Source organism: Aythya marila, assembly GCF_965140915.1.
Source record: "Aythya marila genome assembly, chromosome: 5".
NCBI lineage: Eukaryota > Metazoa > Chordata > Aves > Anseriformes > Anatidae > Aythya > Aythya marila.
This window is the reverse complement of record NC_139046.1, coordinates 22,054,640-22,071,518: the sequence shown is the minus strand read 5'-3', so window position 1 is coordinate 22,071,518 and position 16,879 is coordinate 22,054,640. Positions and strand designations below refer to the sequence as shown.

General features: G+C 45.4%; 1 protein-coding gene across 4 annotated transcripts in view; it reads right to left on the bottom strand.

Moving 5' to 3' along the window:
* The window catches only part of MOB2 (MOB kinase activator 2), a 112,920-nt gene that overhangs the window by 23,056 nt on the left and 72,985 nt on the right, over positions 1-16,879 (bottom strand). Inside the window, exon 1 of one of the 4 annotated variants that reach the window (XM_082761242.1) lies at positions 14,583-14,662. The exons of 2 other annotated variants lie outside the window; for them this stretch is intronic. In XM_082761242.1, coding sequence (XP_082617368.1) covers positions 14,583-14,647 — 65 coding nt within the window. In that variant the 5' untranslated portion in view covers positions 14,648-14,662. Of the gene's footprint in view, positions 1-6,196; positions 6,375-14,582; positions 14,663-16,879 lie in introns of those variants that run through there. One more of the 4 variants, XM_082761241.1, reaches the window with a different exon arrangement.

The following is a 16,879-nucleotide window of genomic DNA, read 5'->3' as shown; positions in this document are numbered from 1 at the left end:
ATTAACAAATAATATGTACAAAGCATTCAGTAATCTAGCCATTAGTTAATTTTTAAACTGCTTTGCAAAAGAATGATGCAATGCTGTCTGTTCGGTTTTGTCATCAATAACACAGCCCTTTCAATAGTTCCTAGAAGTTCAAAATTTTGCTTTATGTACAACAGAGGAAGACTGATCTATTTAAAATATATTCTACAGAATTATGGGTCAAAGAAAATTATATTTGAATGAATGATTGAAAAAACAGTAGGGTGGATAATAGTTTAATTACTGGTACAGTTAGATCAACCACTGTTAATTAGCTTATGAGACAGTAGTGATTCCTGACTAATTTATTACTTTTCAGGATACTCCAAGGGAGACTGAAAAGCTTCAGCAGAGGCACCTCTGTAGACACATACTGACCCATTAGTGACCAGAAAAAAACACAAGAATATAGATGCATTCAAACTTGTAGCATTACCTTCAAGAGCTTGCTTGCTTGTTCTTTTAATTAAACACTGAAAGCAGAGGCAAGGAATTGGTTAAGGAAGACTAGTAATTTTCCAAGCCAAATATTAGAATTAGATGAACGGTTGTGTGCTGAATTAGCTTCGTTCCCTTGGCTGCACGTGCAAATGGCAAGCAATACCTTTAGCTGCTCGCAGGGACTTACAATTAATCACTTCACACAAGCAGAGACTGGCATTTAAGCTTCTTGCTCAAAACACAACGTGAAGTCATGCTTTACAGCAGCTTTTCCAACCCAGCATCACACCTCAAAACAAGGGGTGGTCATGACTAACTCTTTTCAACCAAGGCTGTGTGCTTGCCTGAGAAGCCCCGTTTCAATTCCTGGCAGCAAGGGGCAGATATCACAGTGGTTTCGCAGGGATGTAGCCGTGCCTACTGGTGCACAGCTGCGTTAGCCATCTCACCGCGAAGAAATGAAAGATGATCTCCTATGAAGGAAGTCTCTCTCAAGAGAGCAGCTAAATATCACCGCTGGGTGATCCAGTCTCAACACTTAAATCCCTACTTCAAAAATCAGTATGAATCCCTTTCAGAAAGCTTGTAACTCAAGTCAGTTAACAGATATACTTAGCTCACCTGTTAAATAAGATGTGGAAAAAAAACACTCATTTTGATGCATTTGAATGATGTAACAAGACAGGTTTTGTACACTGAAAAACAACAGAAAAGAAAGTATTCCAACTGAGACAATGCAATTTCCCCTCTGTCCCATACAGATGGTCAAGACCCTATCTGTTCCCTGAGTAGGTCAGTTCTGAAGAAAATAAAAAAGGCAGTCACGTTGTAACCGAGGACTTTGTATAACGAGGAGTCAGGAAGACCTAGTTCAGCACAAATTTCCTTTCTCCAGTCTTGCCAAATGCATCCTGCTGATCGTCAGCATATGTCCCTGTAAGCCTCTGCTGTTCTGGATCTGGGATACATGGCTACGTAGGCCTGAACAGCAAATTTCGGTAAGTGGCTAGTGTGAGAGGAGCTACCAAGGACACCTGACATCTTTTCTGGCATTGAAGTTACTGTGAAGAAGCCCAAGGTACCTTTCTTCAATAACTCTATCAGCTTTGCATGGCATGATGGGATATTTTTTTGGGGTGTATTTTAGCTGTTTTTCAGGTATTTCAACTGTTTTAAGAGTTATGTTCTGTCACTACCTGTCTTTCTGAGCACAGCCAGCTGCACTCACTGACAATTCTTTTTTTTTCTACTTTAAAAAAAAAAAAAATTAAAAGGAATTAGAGACATCTACAATGTTCTTTTCACCCAGGGAGCATCTGCTATAACCAATCCCCATCCTCTCCTACACTTTTGTTATTGAAAGAAGTGTAGGAGCACTAAACAGAAACAAACTTGGAAAACAAACGTTTTCAGACAAGTTCAAACAGCCTAGCTTCGGTGTTAATGGGCTCCACTAACTTAAGACTAGCTCTGGAGACACCTTAGAGGGTTATTTCAACACACAGAGGAATGTCAGCAGTCATCTCCCTCTGGCTATCTGCTCACCGGATGTAGAACACAACCAAAATACAGCTCGATGTTGTAAAATACCTCTGAATGAACACAGACTGGCTTCTCCATTAAGCCAGTACACCGTACACGGCTTACCAAGCTTCATAAACACAGCAGGATTGTGACACTCCTGCAGTAAACACCAGTGACAACGATTCCAAAGAAATGGAGGAGTGCCTGGCACACAGGCCTAACGAGACACAGCCTCCTCCCAGAGCACGGCTTCAAGTCCCACACTCCAGAAGGAGCCAAGGCTGTTTGGTGCCTTGTACAGGGGTACCTACAGCTTGTAGCAGGCACACTTTCAAGCACAACCTGATGAATTTCGCAGCGACTTCGCTCCCTGCGCATGGCGCTGAGGGACTCTGAAGGGCCTGGTGAGGCTGCAGGGCCTACCTCCATCAGGACCCGCTCTGTCACCGTGGCAGGCACTTGTGTCAAAGAACCATCTCCACAAGCCCCTCTGTGCTTTCCTGTGCACAGCAGAGCTGCCGCAAGGCCCCCAGTGCCTAGCCATGCTTTGCCAGAGCACGAGATGCTCTTTTGCCCTTTCCGAGCCGCTCAGTGCAGCGCAGTGGCTGCCTGCTACAGAAATATTCGGTGAGGCACAGCAGGTCAGTTTCTGATGTCAGTTGCCCTGAACCATAAACATTTTGAACTATTTTGGTACAATGGAAAGTTGTGGGAGGGAGAAAGGACAAGAACAGGATAAAAATAGCTGACGTGGTTCTGAATAGTTTTGCCTGCGAGCCCCTTCCCTGCACGCTGCCCTCCCCTCCCTCTCTACCCCCTCCCCTGCTCAGATTCGTGCATTAATCAGAGCAGTAACACGAAACATGGCCCTCACTAATTACTTGTTAATAGCGTAGGCCAGACTAAACTGTTGGAAGACATTTCAACCTTAAAAAGGATAAAACAGGATTTATTTTTAAAATATTTGCCTCAGCCCTGCCGATACACCTAAGTGTCGCTGACAACCAGCCGCAGCTGTCCTGGGCCATGCAAGCCAGTGGGGAAGAGGCAGCCACAGCAAATCCGCTCTGCTTCTGTCCACACGTGTCCTGTTTCATGAACATGCTTAACACTTTGGTTTTTTGTTTGTTTGTTTGTTTAAATTTCGAAGTGTTGGATGTAACAACGTATAGCACCTTCCAGAGTGCCAACACAAACATGTCCTCTTATCTGTGATGGAAGCAATCTTATCACACTATCACTGAAGACAAATTCTTGAAAAGTGACTGTAAAAATTCCACTTCATTAGTACTGCCCACAGCAGGCACATCTACACAGGAAGGGTGCCTTGATTCTGGTTTGGTTTCCAAATCAATCCCTGCACATTGCTCTAAAAAGGGAAGCCCTCTCATGAGAAGGAGTTGAGGTTACCTATTCCCACACTCGTCCTGGACTACGTATACATGTAAAATGTCCTGTACTTCATCAGAAGTCATTAGACCATGACATCACAACTCTGCAGCCCTCATCATTCCTCTCCCATGACACCGTATCACCAACGGTTAGTCAGCTATCCCACAGGGACTAGGTTCCACTGGAGGCTTAAAGGGATGAGCACTGACAATGAAGCTGCACGATGAGGATTTCCTGAAAATCATCCGTGCAGGACCTGCAGTGCCATGGCACAAACGCTGCAGTTCTGAGCTGCACTTGAGCATCTGAACCAGGACTCGAGCTCGGACGTGGGCAGTGAAAACCACGTCCACATGTCACCAGCACGCAGCTCTGAGGAGCTGTGAGTGCACACAGCCAGGGACCAAAAAGGGGAGATTTCCCACATAGCTGAATTTTGAGTTTTCCTTCCACTGCTGCTGTTCAAAGCCAGTAAAAAGCACACCACTGCAAGGAGGCTAACAATAATCAGCCACTTTACAAAAAGCTGGAACAATTAGGTTTTTTTTAAATAGAATATATATATATATATATATATTTTTTTTTTTTGCATTGTTCTTTTTCACTTTACCCCTTCCGCCTCTCTAGAACCACCAACTTTCAGAAAACAAAAAACAGAACAATTGCATCCATTTTGTCACGTTTTTTCTTCCTCCCCAACCATAGGGTGAATAATTACATATAATTCATTACAGGAGAAGGAAAAAATGAGATCAACGTATTTCAAAAACATCTGAAGTGAAACGAAAGCCCTAATTAAGCACTGGGCTGAGGAACACACATAACTTCATCTCAGCTATGCTATTAATTTAAAAGGGGAGATGACACTTTTCTAATGGTATTTTAATTTCTTAAAATCATTAGAAGTGTGTAGTCTCAGTCCCATCCCTTAAAAGTTAAATACAGTTTGCTAGCCCGTGTGATGAAAGATACTAACATCTCCAGAGTTCTTCACAGTTGAATCACTAATAATTTAAAAGAGTATTAAACCTAACAGTAGCTTTCATAAAAAATTAATTAGAAAGGCTGAGAGCACATCTGTTGCTTTTGTTACATTTTTTGCCCTTTCTGGTTCAGCTGTCTTGCCCTGCGCGCTTTTCAACACTTCCCAGGTGCTCAAGTCTGCTGCTGCTTCTCGTGAATCCCTTTGTTTCCCTCCTTGCTTCCTCCCAGTGCCAATTTCTCCTTTGGCAACTGTTACTCCCTGCCTGCGACACACGCATGATTTGGCATCAGCAGCTAGGAGGGCCTGGACCTACACCACCAGCTAGTGAAAGCAACAGGAATGTCGAAAGTTTCCAGAGAACTTACTTACAGGCACACACAACTCACTTAACTACTGTGCAATGGGTTTGCTACGGAGGAAAGTCATCCTGGCTAAGCATCTCACTGGAACAAGTGAGCTTTGTAAGTCTGTACAACCAGTAAACCCCTGAGAGACAGAAATAAAGGACAAGTCAGGGAAAAAGACAGGCACTCTATTCCTTGTCCACTGTGAAGTTCTACGAGTTCTTGGTGGCCTGTGGAGGAGAGGCAAGGAGTGGTGATGGTTCTCAGTTTCACCCATGAAACAAGACCAAAATGCAGTTCTGCACTACATCAAGTGCGAGATTCATCTGACTTCATGGCTACAACATCCACACCAACAAGTGCACGCCAGTCACACTCTTTACCAGGCTGGCAATGCACCTCTGCATTCAGCCACGTCGTCAAGCTCCCTGCTCTTCTCCACCAGAAACAAAGTGCACAAAGTTCAACTGTGGATGTCTGCCTTCAGAGAAATCCCTCCACAGCTGTCCTGAGCCAGGCACCGCTTGTTTTTTTTCACCATTGCTAGGCTCCCCTTTTCTTAAGCACCTGATTTCTCCAATAAGGAAGCTTTGATTAGGCTCACTATTTACCTGGGCTCCTAGCCAATACCTGCGCTCTTATGCTGTCTGAGCTCTTTGCAAAATATGATGAGTTTTTATTTTACAGAACAAAAACCGAAGAAAAGCAAAATTAAGCAACACAGACGAGGTCAGATGAGGCAGCTGAAGCATATTCTAGAAGAGAAATAAGAGAACCAGTCTGGCATCTAAAGAAAGTTTTTGTGAGTTCACATTTCTAACTAGAGAACTCCCTAAATGGAGATAATTCAGAATGAAAAGACATGAAAGTAAACAAAACTCCAAAATACCCATCACTACCATCTCATAACAGCTTCACCAAGACAAAGGTTTGCTACGAATTCCCGAGGCCAAAATACCTCACGTACAACAGCAACTTTTCCTTGCTTTCACAAGTTTTATAGCAGGCGTGGAAAAGAAACCTTGGGGGGAAAAAAAGCGAATAAATTCTGCACAATTTCTGCACATACTCGAGTCGGAAGAGACGGGAAGAGCTTGTGTGAAGGAACTGAAGGAACGCGCGCTGAACGAATCGGGGCGATGCCTGCTGCTGAGCCGCAGGAGGTTCCCTGCTCTCGGACGGCGGCGGGTGCCGCACAGGCGGCCTGGCAGCACTGCCCCGCGGGGGCTCCCAGCTATGCCCCTCCGGGGGCGCTGCCAGCAGGGCAGCCACCAAGAACTTGGGAAGGCTCAGGGCGTGAGCAGCAAGCTGCCGGCCGAGGGGGGTTACGAGGCGGCCAGCGGCGCCACACCGCAGCGAATGGTGCCACCCCCCCCCCCAAAAAAAAAAAAAAAAAACAAAAAAAAAACACAGAGCGAGGAGGGGCGCTAAACTTGTTAAAAGCCGAGCCAGAAACCCCAATTCCTTAGGGTGCATTCCTTACCGCAGCACCTTGCCCACCGCCTGCAGCACCATCTTGCAGCTCAGCCCGGCCTTGGGGCTCGGGGCTCGGACGGGCCGCTCGCCGGGGAGGCTGCACTGATCCCCGACCATGGTCCGGCAACGGGGCTGGGCTGGGCCGGGCTCTGCGCGGCTCGGCTCAGCCCGGCCCGGCCTCCCCGCCCCGCTCCCCGGCCCGGCCCTCGCCCGGGAGCCGCCAATGGGAGCCGGGGGCGGGCGGCAGCGGGGCTGCGGAGGCGGCGGCGAGGGGCAGGCGCTCGGGGCCGGCCCCTCGGGGCCAGCCCGTGAGGAAGCGGGGCCCGTAGGGCCGCGGGTCCCCGGGTCCGGCAGCACAGCCCGAAGCCGCCTCAGCCGCGGGCACGCGGCCTCGAAGGGCGCCACGCGGCTCCCGGGCAGCGCAGAAGTTTCTAGAAGGCGGCCGGCTGTGCCCGCTGCTGGCCAGCGCGGCGTTTAGAGCCACATGGTGACAAAAACACCACAGACGTGGCGTGAGGCTGCCTGCAACGCGAAGCCCTGAGGGTGCCGCTCGTTCTGACACGCCGAGACCAACCCGGGACGTCTTGGCGAACGCGCCGTGGCTTCGCCACCCTGCACACCCGCAACAGCAGCCGAGAGCCCTCTGTTAAACCCAGCACAATCACCACCCCCCCCAGCACCTCCCTCACTCGCTCAGCGCAGGCAGGAGCGTGGCTGCGCTGTGCACGAACCCAAGCAACTACAGCCGCATGATGCAACGTGGAGAAATATGTGCTGCTCTGTCCCGAGGCACCCAGGCAGGCAGCAGTGCTTCCCATCGCTGTGCTGCTGGCTGCCAGGCCTCCGCGCCGCCCTGTGAAGCGGGAGGTATTTTTATTCCCACCCTCTACGCGTTAAGACGGGGTCCTAATGACTCCACCGACGGCACACAGGATGCCCGCAGCTGAACGGAGAACACAGCTCAGCTTTCCAACTCGGCGGTCCTGTGCCTCACACAGGAGATTTCGCAATCCCCCCAAAACTCCAGTGCCCACTCGGGCTTCTCCCCCAGGAACACCGACTTGTCACGGCCCCGCTGGCGGGCAGCAGTCCTGGCAAACCCAGGAAGGACACCTGCCAAGAGGGAAGTTGCCCTCTTTCTGTTTGTCCACCAGTGAGATCTGCACAGAGAGAATTTTGTTTGTTAGAAAACCACCCTAAAAACAACAAGCCTGGGACATAAAGCAGCTAAAGTTCTAATGAAAGTCTGTCTATCCAAAGTAAATTCAAGAAAAATCCAGGGGTCAAACCAAAATAAACACAGCCCTGCACTGTATGGCTGCTAGGAGAGCTGGCCTCCCCGTGACTCTGAGGGCTGCACATCTCTCCAGACGCGGAGCTTCAATGACCTCGCATAGGGGCCCAAGTTTAGGGACTGGTGCTGTGCCATCAGGACCAATAGATCAGCTGAAATTAAGTTTTTAAAGCTGTTAATCTTGTCACTTTGACCTAGATAAGTGACCCACTTCTCTGCTCCTGCATCAAGCCAACGCTTACTTTTCTCTGCTCACCAGTACAGCCCCGCTGCACCCCTTTATAGCCTTTCCTCCACCTCTCAGGATCCCTCCTTTCTAGCAGCACCCCCTTTTGGGATCAACTGCATGCCGCTTCACCTGTATCACTAGATTTTAAGCAAGTTGTGGGACAATTCAGTATCTCAAAGTCAACTTTAAGTGCTCCAAAACAATAAAGCTGAAACAAGTTTATTATAGGAAGCACAACTTAAGCACGTATGCTTTATTTATAGGGCATCAACACACAGTAATTTAAAACACGTGCAGCGCGGATTCTCACATTTTAAAAGGATTTAGAGCATATGTGCAGACACAGACGGGTTTACTTGAAAGCTGCTGCAGCCAGAAAGAGCAGCACTCTATCTAAAAGCAATGCATTTATTTGAACACAACCACTGGTATGATCTCTATGCATGCATATTCTGAAGGGAGCATATCTGCATTTCCTCAAGGGTGTGTCTTACAGCTACCCGATAGTCGGGCTATTTGCAGCCATCACTAGCTTCTTTCTCACTTGCTTCCTCAACACCCCTGCACGTAGCGACTGCTGGGTCCAACCTTAGAAACAAGTGGGTTTCAACAGCAGCAAAGTATTTCTTACACATCCTGGCCGGGCTTGAAAGATCACAGGGCCACGTACTGAAGTCATCAAGGAAACCCTACTGCAAGTACCTGTGAGTGGACCTGCAGCTGCTTTAGCTGCAGCAGAACAGCACCATCACCCTACCCTGGTGAATCAATGGCACACAATTTGGTGGGAAGAGCAGACCCCATTCCCCACCACTTACACAATACATACGCTTATTGCACACACCTGGAAAGTTTCCTACACCAATACTAACACTATCAGGACAGGAAAGAGAGAAAGAGCTTTGTGGTCAACGCCACTCAAACTTCTTGTTAAAGCTTAAACCAAGCCAAGGAATGGTATTTAGAAATTTTATGAATAATGCTTTGTATATATAACGATTTTATAAGCAGCAGTTGCACAACTATATATTTATTTGCCTCTTTTAGGCTTCCATAAAAATTAAGTGTAAAGCAGCCACCGCAGGGCCGCGTGCTAGCATCCAGAGGTTTGGCAAAGAAAGCAAGTTGTATCAACGCAGACAAGCCAACAATGTCAAGGGCGAAAAAAATCGCAGCCATTATTTTGATTAAAGTGCTCAGCATCTATATGTAAGAAATGAGGCCTTGTAACATCAGACTATAAAGTTCTGTTTTAAATTAAACCACAATTTATCGCGTGTCCCTGCCTGACATACAACATTTCAGTTTTGCTAGCTCATTAGCCTTCTGTTCAACTTCAGTGCCCCTGCCACTACCTGGCCAAGCACCCTTTCCACTTACTCAAAGTGCATCCCCAGTCCTCTGGAACCACTCAATCAATATTAGCCATGAAAACATGTTATCCTCTAGCTAAGCAATATTTAAACCAAGAACACATCTGCTCTTCATTCTGTAATCCTCCCACAGCAGCAAAGATGGCACAAGCAGCTCTGCTCTGTACAGGCGGCAAAGACACAGATTTTTGGACAGAAGACAGACTGAAATCAGTCCACTCAGTTTCAAAAAGTGGTTTGGAGGTGGTCACAGCAGAGGGGAAAATAAAAGATTTCAAGGGTATGCCTTCAGCTCCACTCTTGAGATGATAGCAGGAGAAATTGCTCTTCTGGACCACACAGAGTGCTGTGATAAAAGCCTTATCAGCAATGGCCACACACGTGTCAGAAAGTTCGTGCATAAAAGAGTGAGCTTAAGAGAAGCGCATTTATAAGCGACAAGATGCCTACATCTGGTGCTTTGTTGAAAGCTCTGGTAACGTGACAGGTCAGTGACCATCATCCTGCAAAAAAAACCACCTTCAGCCTCATCAGTGCTGTTTTTTTGTTGTTTTTTTTTTTTTTTTTTTTTTTCTCTGCAACAGGCAGAGAAGAAAAATGGTATGTGATATTCTCACCTAATTGATAACCTGAGAAACAGGCAGTCAGTCACAGCAAGAACACCAAATACCTCAAAGCATCAGTAAAACCTCACCAGGAACTCCTACGAGTTTATACAATGGCATTTTGGAAAGGATACACAAAATGAGAAGAATGGAGGGTTCGGACCAACAGAAGTACGACTCTTTTAAAAGTGAGAGAAGAAAAAGGAAAGTGAATGCTGCTGTATGCACCAAACACAGAAATCGTGATCTCAAAGGTATTGTATCTCTGGCATGTGTGTAGGCACATCTATTGTTCTGAAATCCCTTCAAATGTCAAGTTAACCCAGGTTCATCAAGAAGTGTACAAAGATGAGATGTGAAGAACATGAAAGTGTTGAAGGAAGCAGCATTAACAGCAGCTCAGCAAGAGATATTAAACTCTGCCTGCACTGAACACGTACCCAAGAGCTATGAAGTAAGGATGCTTGCACTCAGACTCCCCAGGGAAGAGATGTGAAACAGAGGGCAGAGCGGGTTTTTATCACCTGCAGTCCAGTCAGCCCTCCTGAGTTGGCCTGCCCCGAGTGACAAGTGACAGAGGCCACTCTGCACAACCCGCAGTCAGGACACTTGTTTCCTGAGCAGCTCTTCCAGGCACGTCTGAAGCAAGGGGACTCCGAGTCAGTGAATTGTCATGGAGCTGGGGGCACGCAGCAGGTCCAGGCCTTAGCATGGAGCATCGCTGAACACTTAGCACTGCTATAACAATAATTTGTTTTAAAAAGGGAATAACCCGAACCCTGGGCAAATCCCAAGATCACTGCATTCTGCTTAAAGTTTCCCCGCTTTTGTTAAAGCCCCTACCTTTGTTAGGCAGTTCCTTCCAAAACAGCAACCACCACAGTGACCGGGCCTCACGAGGCAGAGCTTTCCTCTTGCTAGTTTGCAAAGCAATATGCTTGGCACGACTCAATAGAGGAACAATAAGCTGGAAAATGCTTGCAGATTAGCAGCTCAAACCTTGCAAAACTATCTGCCAGAGATGAAGTTTGCTAGGCAAAAAAGCCTAACGATAGCTCCAGGTGACACTGAGGCTCAAAGAACAGGGCAAAGTCTGTCGCTGAGGATGAAAACCTTTTCTTTTTCTTTCAGAGGGGTAGGAGGAGAGAAGAAAACGCAAACAAGTGGATATGTGCCACTGGAGCTGGGAAGCTAATGCATTTATCATTACGAGTGCCCGAAAGGATGCCTTTTGACACACACAGCTCACAGAGTCAGAGGCAGAAATCGTGTTAGAGTACCTGTGGGCAGGCTTCATGGGGGGCTCACAGCACACTGTAAAGCATGAGATGCTCAAGTTATGCCACAGTAGCCACTGTTGCTTCCTTCTTACAGATAAGAAGGGAGAATTTCATCCTGGATTTTACTCTTCGATTTTCTTTTCCCAAATTTGAAGTTTGAATAGGCTGCACTCCAGGGAAGCATTAGTGCAATACGCATTTTATACAGCAAAGCTAAAATGAAAGGCTCCTGTTCTTCTCCTTCCCTCCCCCAAATATGCTGGACCTCCAGCTTCATATAAAGAGGCAAAACTTCTAAAACTTGGCTAACAAATTCTCCCTGGGGATTGTTTAACATATTCAGACCTACTTGCTACCCATACACAGAAGTCTCCCTGTAAGTGTTACAACACAACGACTGTTTTCACGGACTTATGTAAATATGGCATGGAAAACAAAACCCTAATTGCAAATTGGCACGAAACTCTGGGCTAAGGAGTAAAAGTTGCAATCAGCACAGGAAAGGAGGCTATCTGTGTGAGCACGGTTATTGGTCAGGACTATCTGTGCTTGGGTGGGAAAGGCATCGAAGGAAAAAGGGGAGATGCTGGGAGTGAACTTGCAGAGTTTTCCCAGACAGACGGAGAGCCGCGAAGGAAATACAAGTTTCTCTCCATCTTGGTGCTAAGAATGGCCTCTTTTCAATGCAGCAAATGATTTTATCTGGTAATGTCACATTTAGATGACAGCATAGGGGGAAAAACAATTCAGGAAATAAGCGTGAAATTTATTCTAGGAGGTTTTTCTCCAGGCATGCATTATAAAATATGAAGCACACAGCCTACATTATGTAAGATTAAACAGGGGAAACTATTCATTGTAATTCCTGGCACTTACAAAATAATCCCTTAGCTACTACTTCTAAAGAGCAGGGCCACAAAATCCAGAAGTCACCAAACTGACTTGGTTCACACCCACACCAGTGCACGTTTGCATTCCGCGTACGATTCAAGACACACACACTGCAATTGGCTTTCCTAACACCCAGCACAGACCAGAGCCTCAGGAACCCAGCAACAGCTTCTGGCGCACAAACCACACCATGAAGCGCCCAACTTACAACCTGAAATAGTTCAGATTTAGAAAACAAATGAAAGCTTTCCAGCAGCAGCCCAGCTGTGCAAGTGCTGCTGGCGTTGCTCAGCCCCGAGGAGAGGCCACTTCCCAGCTTCGAAGCCGGACCTGTTGGGTTGGTGTGTGTGCACCCACGTGCCTCCCGGATGGACACAGGGCTGCTGTAATGACAGACTCACCTCTGCTGAAGTGACAAGGCTGCATTTCAAACAATCCGGAGAGCAGAGGCAGGGACATCCTTCCCTTTGAGGATTCAGACTGAGTGGACTGCTGATTAAGCTTTTTCAGACACTCAAAAAAGTTATCAGCTCTTTCTCGGCATGCAAAAAGAGAGATTTGTAAGTTTTTGGAGAAAAAAAGAAAAGAAAAGAAAAGAAAAGAAAAGAAAAGAAAAGAAAAGAAAAGAAAAGAAAAGAAAAGAAAAGAAAAGAAAAGAAAAGAAAAGAAAAGAAAAGAAAAGAAAAGAAAAGAAAAGAAAAGAAAAGAAAAGAAAAGAAAAGAAAAGAAAAGAAAAGAAAAGAAAAGAAAAGAAGCTTTACATAGCAGCTCTTGATGCTTCATTACAGTCTAGGTGCTGCACATGAGATGTGCTCACACAGTGCTCTGGGATCTTAGCTGTGCCCGCCAGGTCTGCCTGCCCGAGAGCTCCGCTGTACCTGCAAAGTCCACCTAGAGAGGCATGGCCACACCATGCTGCCTAGCGGGGGTAACCTGCCTGTCATTTTTGTAAAACTTGCTACAAAAATAGAGTCAGCTTTCATGCTTTTACTTTCTGATCAATTGGCTTAAGTGCATTCACTTACCCATTTGATCTGAACCTCGCACTCGGCAGGTATAAAACCTCAAGCACTTTGCAAAACCCCATGTGATCTGATGACCTTGCGATCAAGCTTCTTGTAGAAATTCAGGACAGGTCTGGACAAAAAGCAGTGGGATAGCACACTAGGATTAGCTTCAACCCCCAATGCTGAGGCGCTGCACTACCACATGCTGGAAGCTCACCAGTTCAATGCGGAACTGGGGAATTAAACACGGTACGCACAGGTTGTCACTTTTGTATCACGTTTGTTGGTTTTGAACATTTCTCCAAAATCAAGTTAAACTAGCCACTGAGCAAAAGCATGCTGGTAGTAAAAGAAAGAACATCAAAAAAAAAAAAAAATCTAAGGAAAATAATCACTTCTCCACCCAAAAATAATAAAGCACTCAACTACTTGAATTACTGCAAACTATCAAAAATATCCTTTTCTGGATCAGAATATTTGAAAGTAATCTCAAAAGAAAGAAAATCCTCCTGGAAACTTACAGAGGGCACAAAAAGGTCTCCTTATGACAGATTGCCTTCTGAATTATGGCTGAATTGTCACACGGGACACATTATTAGGACACATTTTATTATGGTGGCATGTGCTTGCACTGCTGTAAGCCTTGGTTAAGAGGTAAGCATGGATTATATCAAGAGAGAAACACCACAAAATAAAGGAAGCTCCTATGAACCCAAATTTCACCTGATTAAGGAAAAAGAAGAGAAATGGTAGAACACGCATCAGATGAGCCCTGAATTTCAAAACTATATTAAGCCGAGCATGGAGAGGAAAAAAAATGTGGGCTTAAAAATAACACCATTAAGTACAGATGAATTCTTTAACAGCTGTGCTGTATAAAAAGCTGCGCAGTCTTGCCCAAAAATCTTCAAATTGCCTACAGTTTGTTCTATACAAAATTTTTTTACACCTTTTTTCCCCTCACAATCCCTTACAGCTCTTGAATGGATGTTTATTTACTAGGAAGCAAAGGAAAGCAATGGCTGACAGAAGAGCTTGGCTGTTCTGGTTAGACGAGATTGTCATTTGTCATGTTTTAGTAATGCAATAAGAAAACGAGCCGTGCCTGCTCTCAGGAGCACGAGGTACATTTAAGGAGCAAGAAGGTACAAGAAGGAGCATTTAAGGTACAGGACCAAAGTTAAGGACAGTAAACTACTGCGTCTGCCAAGACTGTTCTGTATGAACTTCACTAAATCTGTCTCCATCCCAGCTCCACTGCCCCACCCCACAAAAAAGAAATTACTATAAACTACTTGTTGGATGCCTCGTTTTATATACTTTATCTAAAAATTGCTTTCAGGACTTTGTTCATAAGTACAGAGACTGCAATAAATGAGTGGTAATGTCAAATACAATGATTCCTACTTCACTACAGCGAAACACCATTACCACAAACATGGCAAAGCCACTTTTTTTTTTTTTAAGGTTTGTTGAAAAATGCTTTATGACTAGGAAAAGGCCCTGAAACAGAAGCATTACTGCTAGGATACACGGGCAGGCAAGTGACCAAAGAGAGAGAAGCACTTTGCAATAACAGAAGAGGGGAAGAAGAACTCCAGAGGAATTAGTGGATGTTTGAGAAGCCCGAGGTGGGAGTGAAAGCAAGAGTCCCTCTCTGAAGCAGAGATAAATGAACACAGATGAAGTTTGACATGCAAGTGATACACATTACCTGAAGTATTTCAGTACTTTTGTAGGTCTCTTATCAGGGAGCTGAAAGCAAATAAACGTATTCATCCTGCACCTTGAGCTACTTCTGCATTCTGAAGGTGCGTTACATGTACATGCACCTGACAAGCGCGCCAGTGCAGTACGTCAACCTTTCTCCTTTGACATTCTGTTCTAGAAAATATTGGAAACTAGGGAAAATACATTGTGTTCCACTATGCAAATAGCAACTTCCCTGTGTAATTATAGTACATCTTGCTGAGAATTGCATCATGACTAGGATGCAGCTAAGAGGACAAACATTTAACCACTATTCTTAGTTTGGTACAAATTTTTTCCCACGTTACATAAACACGTACACACCCGCACATGGGCAGCACCATCAGCCGCCTCATTGTTTTCACTTTGGAAAAGGAACAGTTATCTTCCATTTCCATAGCTTTATTTTTGCTAGTGCTTTAAAACAGGTAGTAACTTTTCTGATTAGCTTCTTGCACGATTATTCTTCCCTTGTCTTTACCACCATCGCCTTAACTTTCCATAAGGTGAGACTATAGAACAGGAATGAAAAACAGGCATCAATTCCAAAACATCCTTAAAACTTCAGGAAAATAATTCACTTCTAAATGTGTCGTCACAAGAGGGGACTGTCCAGGAATTTCTCCTGTTTTTATAAAACGGATAGCTGCACACCTGACGAAGGAAGAAACAGGATGGATTTCCAGTTTACACAAGTTCCCCAGAAGCACCGGGAACAAAAGGTAACAGATTTTTGAAGATACCATCTACACTTTGCAAGCTTTTCCATACTTTGGCCAGAAGTATGAAACACACAAAGTTCTTCTGAACACATGCAGCCCTCTATCATTTTCCTTGCACACACCTCTGTCAAGTCAGCCAGCTCGGGGTAACCACACCTGAGGAGCAGCACATTAAAAGATGACACAGAACAGCTAAGAAGAAATTACGCCCTCATAAGCTGACCTTGATATATTGATTTGCACTCCACGTTCAAGCTTTTGGTAAAACTTCAAAATCCAGTTTTTCATTTCTTTGGCTGGAAAATGGTAAAATATAAAATGTAGATTCTGCTCACTATTGCTCTCCTACACATTCAGTGTTAGATCTAAAAAAGCATATGACTGCTGCTAAGGATCCAGTTCCAGTCTTCCCCCTCCATCCAGGCTGTTAGATATGCATGTAAAACCATCAGCTTCAAAAGAGCTTCCCTTTGTGTTCCAGTGGTAGACTAAACTGGAAATTAAAAGTGGGGATCTTAACCTAATTGAAAAATCACAGTCAACAAACATGGTGCAGCTTCTTCAAAGGGCCAGGGAGGAGTGAGGAGAAGGACAAGGCATTTTAACTCTCCGGGGTGGAACAAAACCTTCATTTGCTTCCCAATTCCTGTTCTACGTTTATACAAAGAACACACGGAGACCTAAATTCAAGTTTTGTAAAGAAGCCTCCTTTTACCGTAAAAAAGTACAGTTGTGGCTTTTAATGAGAAAACATTCAGAACATGTTGCTGCTGCTCCTTTTGAAAGCAATAAAGTTGTTTTACTCCACAAATTAAGCTTTGCTTTGTTTGCACATGTAAGCAGTCATGGATGTTTGGGGCCTGGCCACGGCTACGCTGCTCCACTGCCTGCACACCTCTGAGCAGCAGTTCTTGTACAAGGTATCTTCCTGCTTGCCTGTCCCTGTGGCCAAGTTTATAAAGAGTGAATAAAAGGCCACCTAACTGAAGCACTATCTGCATCCATCATGCCTTGGGTGCATGGCAAAATACAGTGCAGAACCTGAAATAATGCCACTGGGCAGTGAAGCTCTGCCATTTATCTGCTGAGCTGTGATGGATGCCCATTGCCCCCTGCTCCCAGAGCTCCCAAACATGCTCAGTGCTGCAGACCATGAAATCCTTCTGCTCTGCCCAACACAGGAGGCAAGGCACAGGGGAGGGAGGCCACTAAACGAGGATGGTTAACTTTCTACACTGAAAGAAAAGCGACGAGGAGTGGTGCTTTGCTGTTTGAGGATTCAGTAAGTCCTTTCAGAGCCCAACCTCCTCAGATAAAATATTAACCTTTTCAAGAGACAGCTGAAGAAGGAATAAATTGGCACGGATGCAACACACAGACAACAAGCAGCTCCTTTCATCTTTTGCTTCACCTTCACTGATAATGGTTTGTAAAGTGGCTTTAAAGAGAAGTTGAAATACACAATACTTATCACAGCTTAAAATGTAATAGTGACCAGAGCTGGGAGGTAGGTACAATCAGCTTTGCGCATCCATTCCTG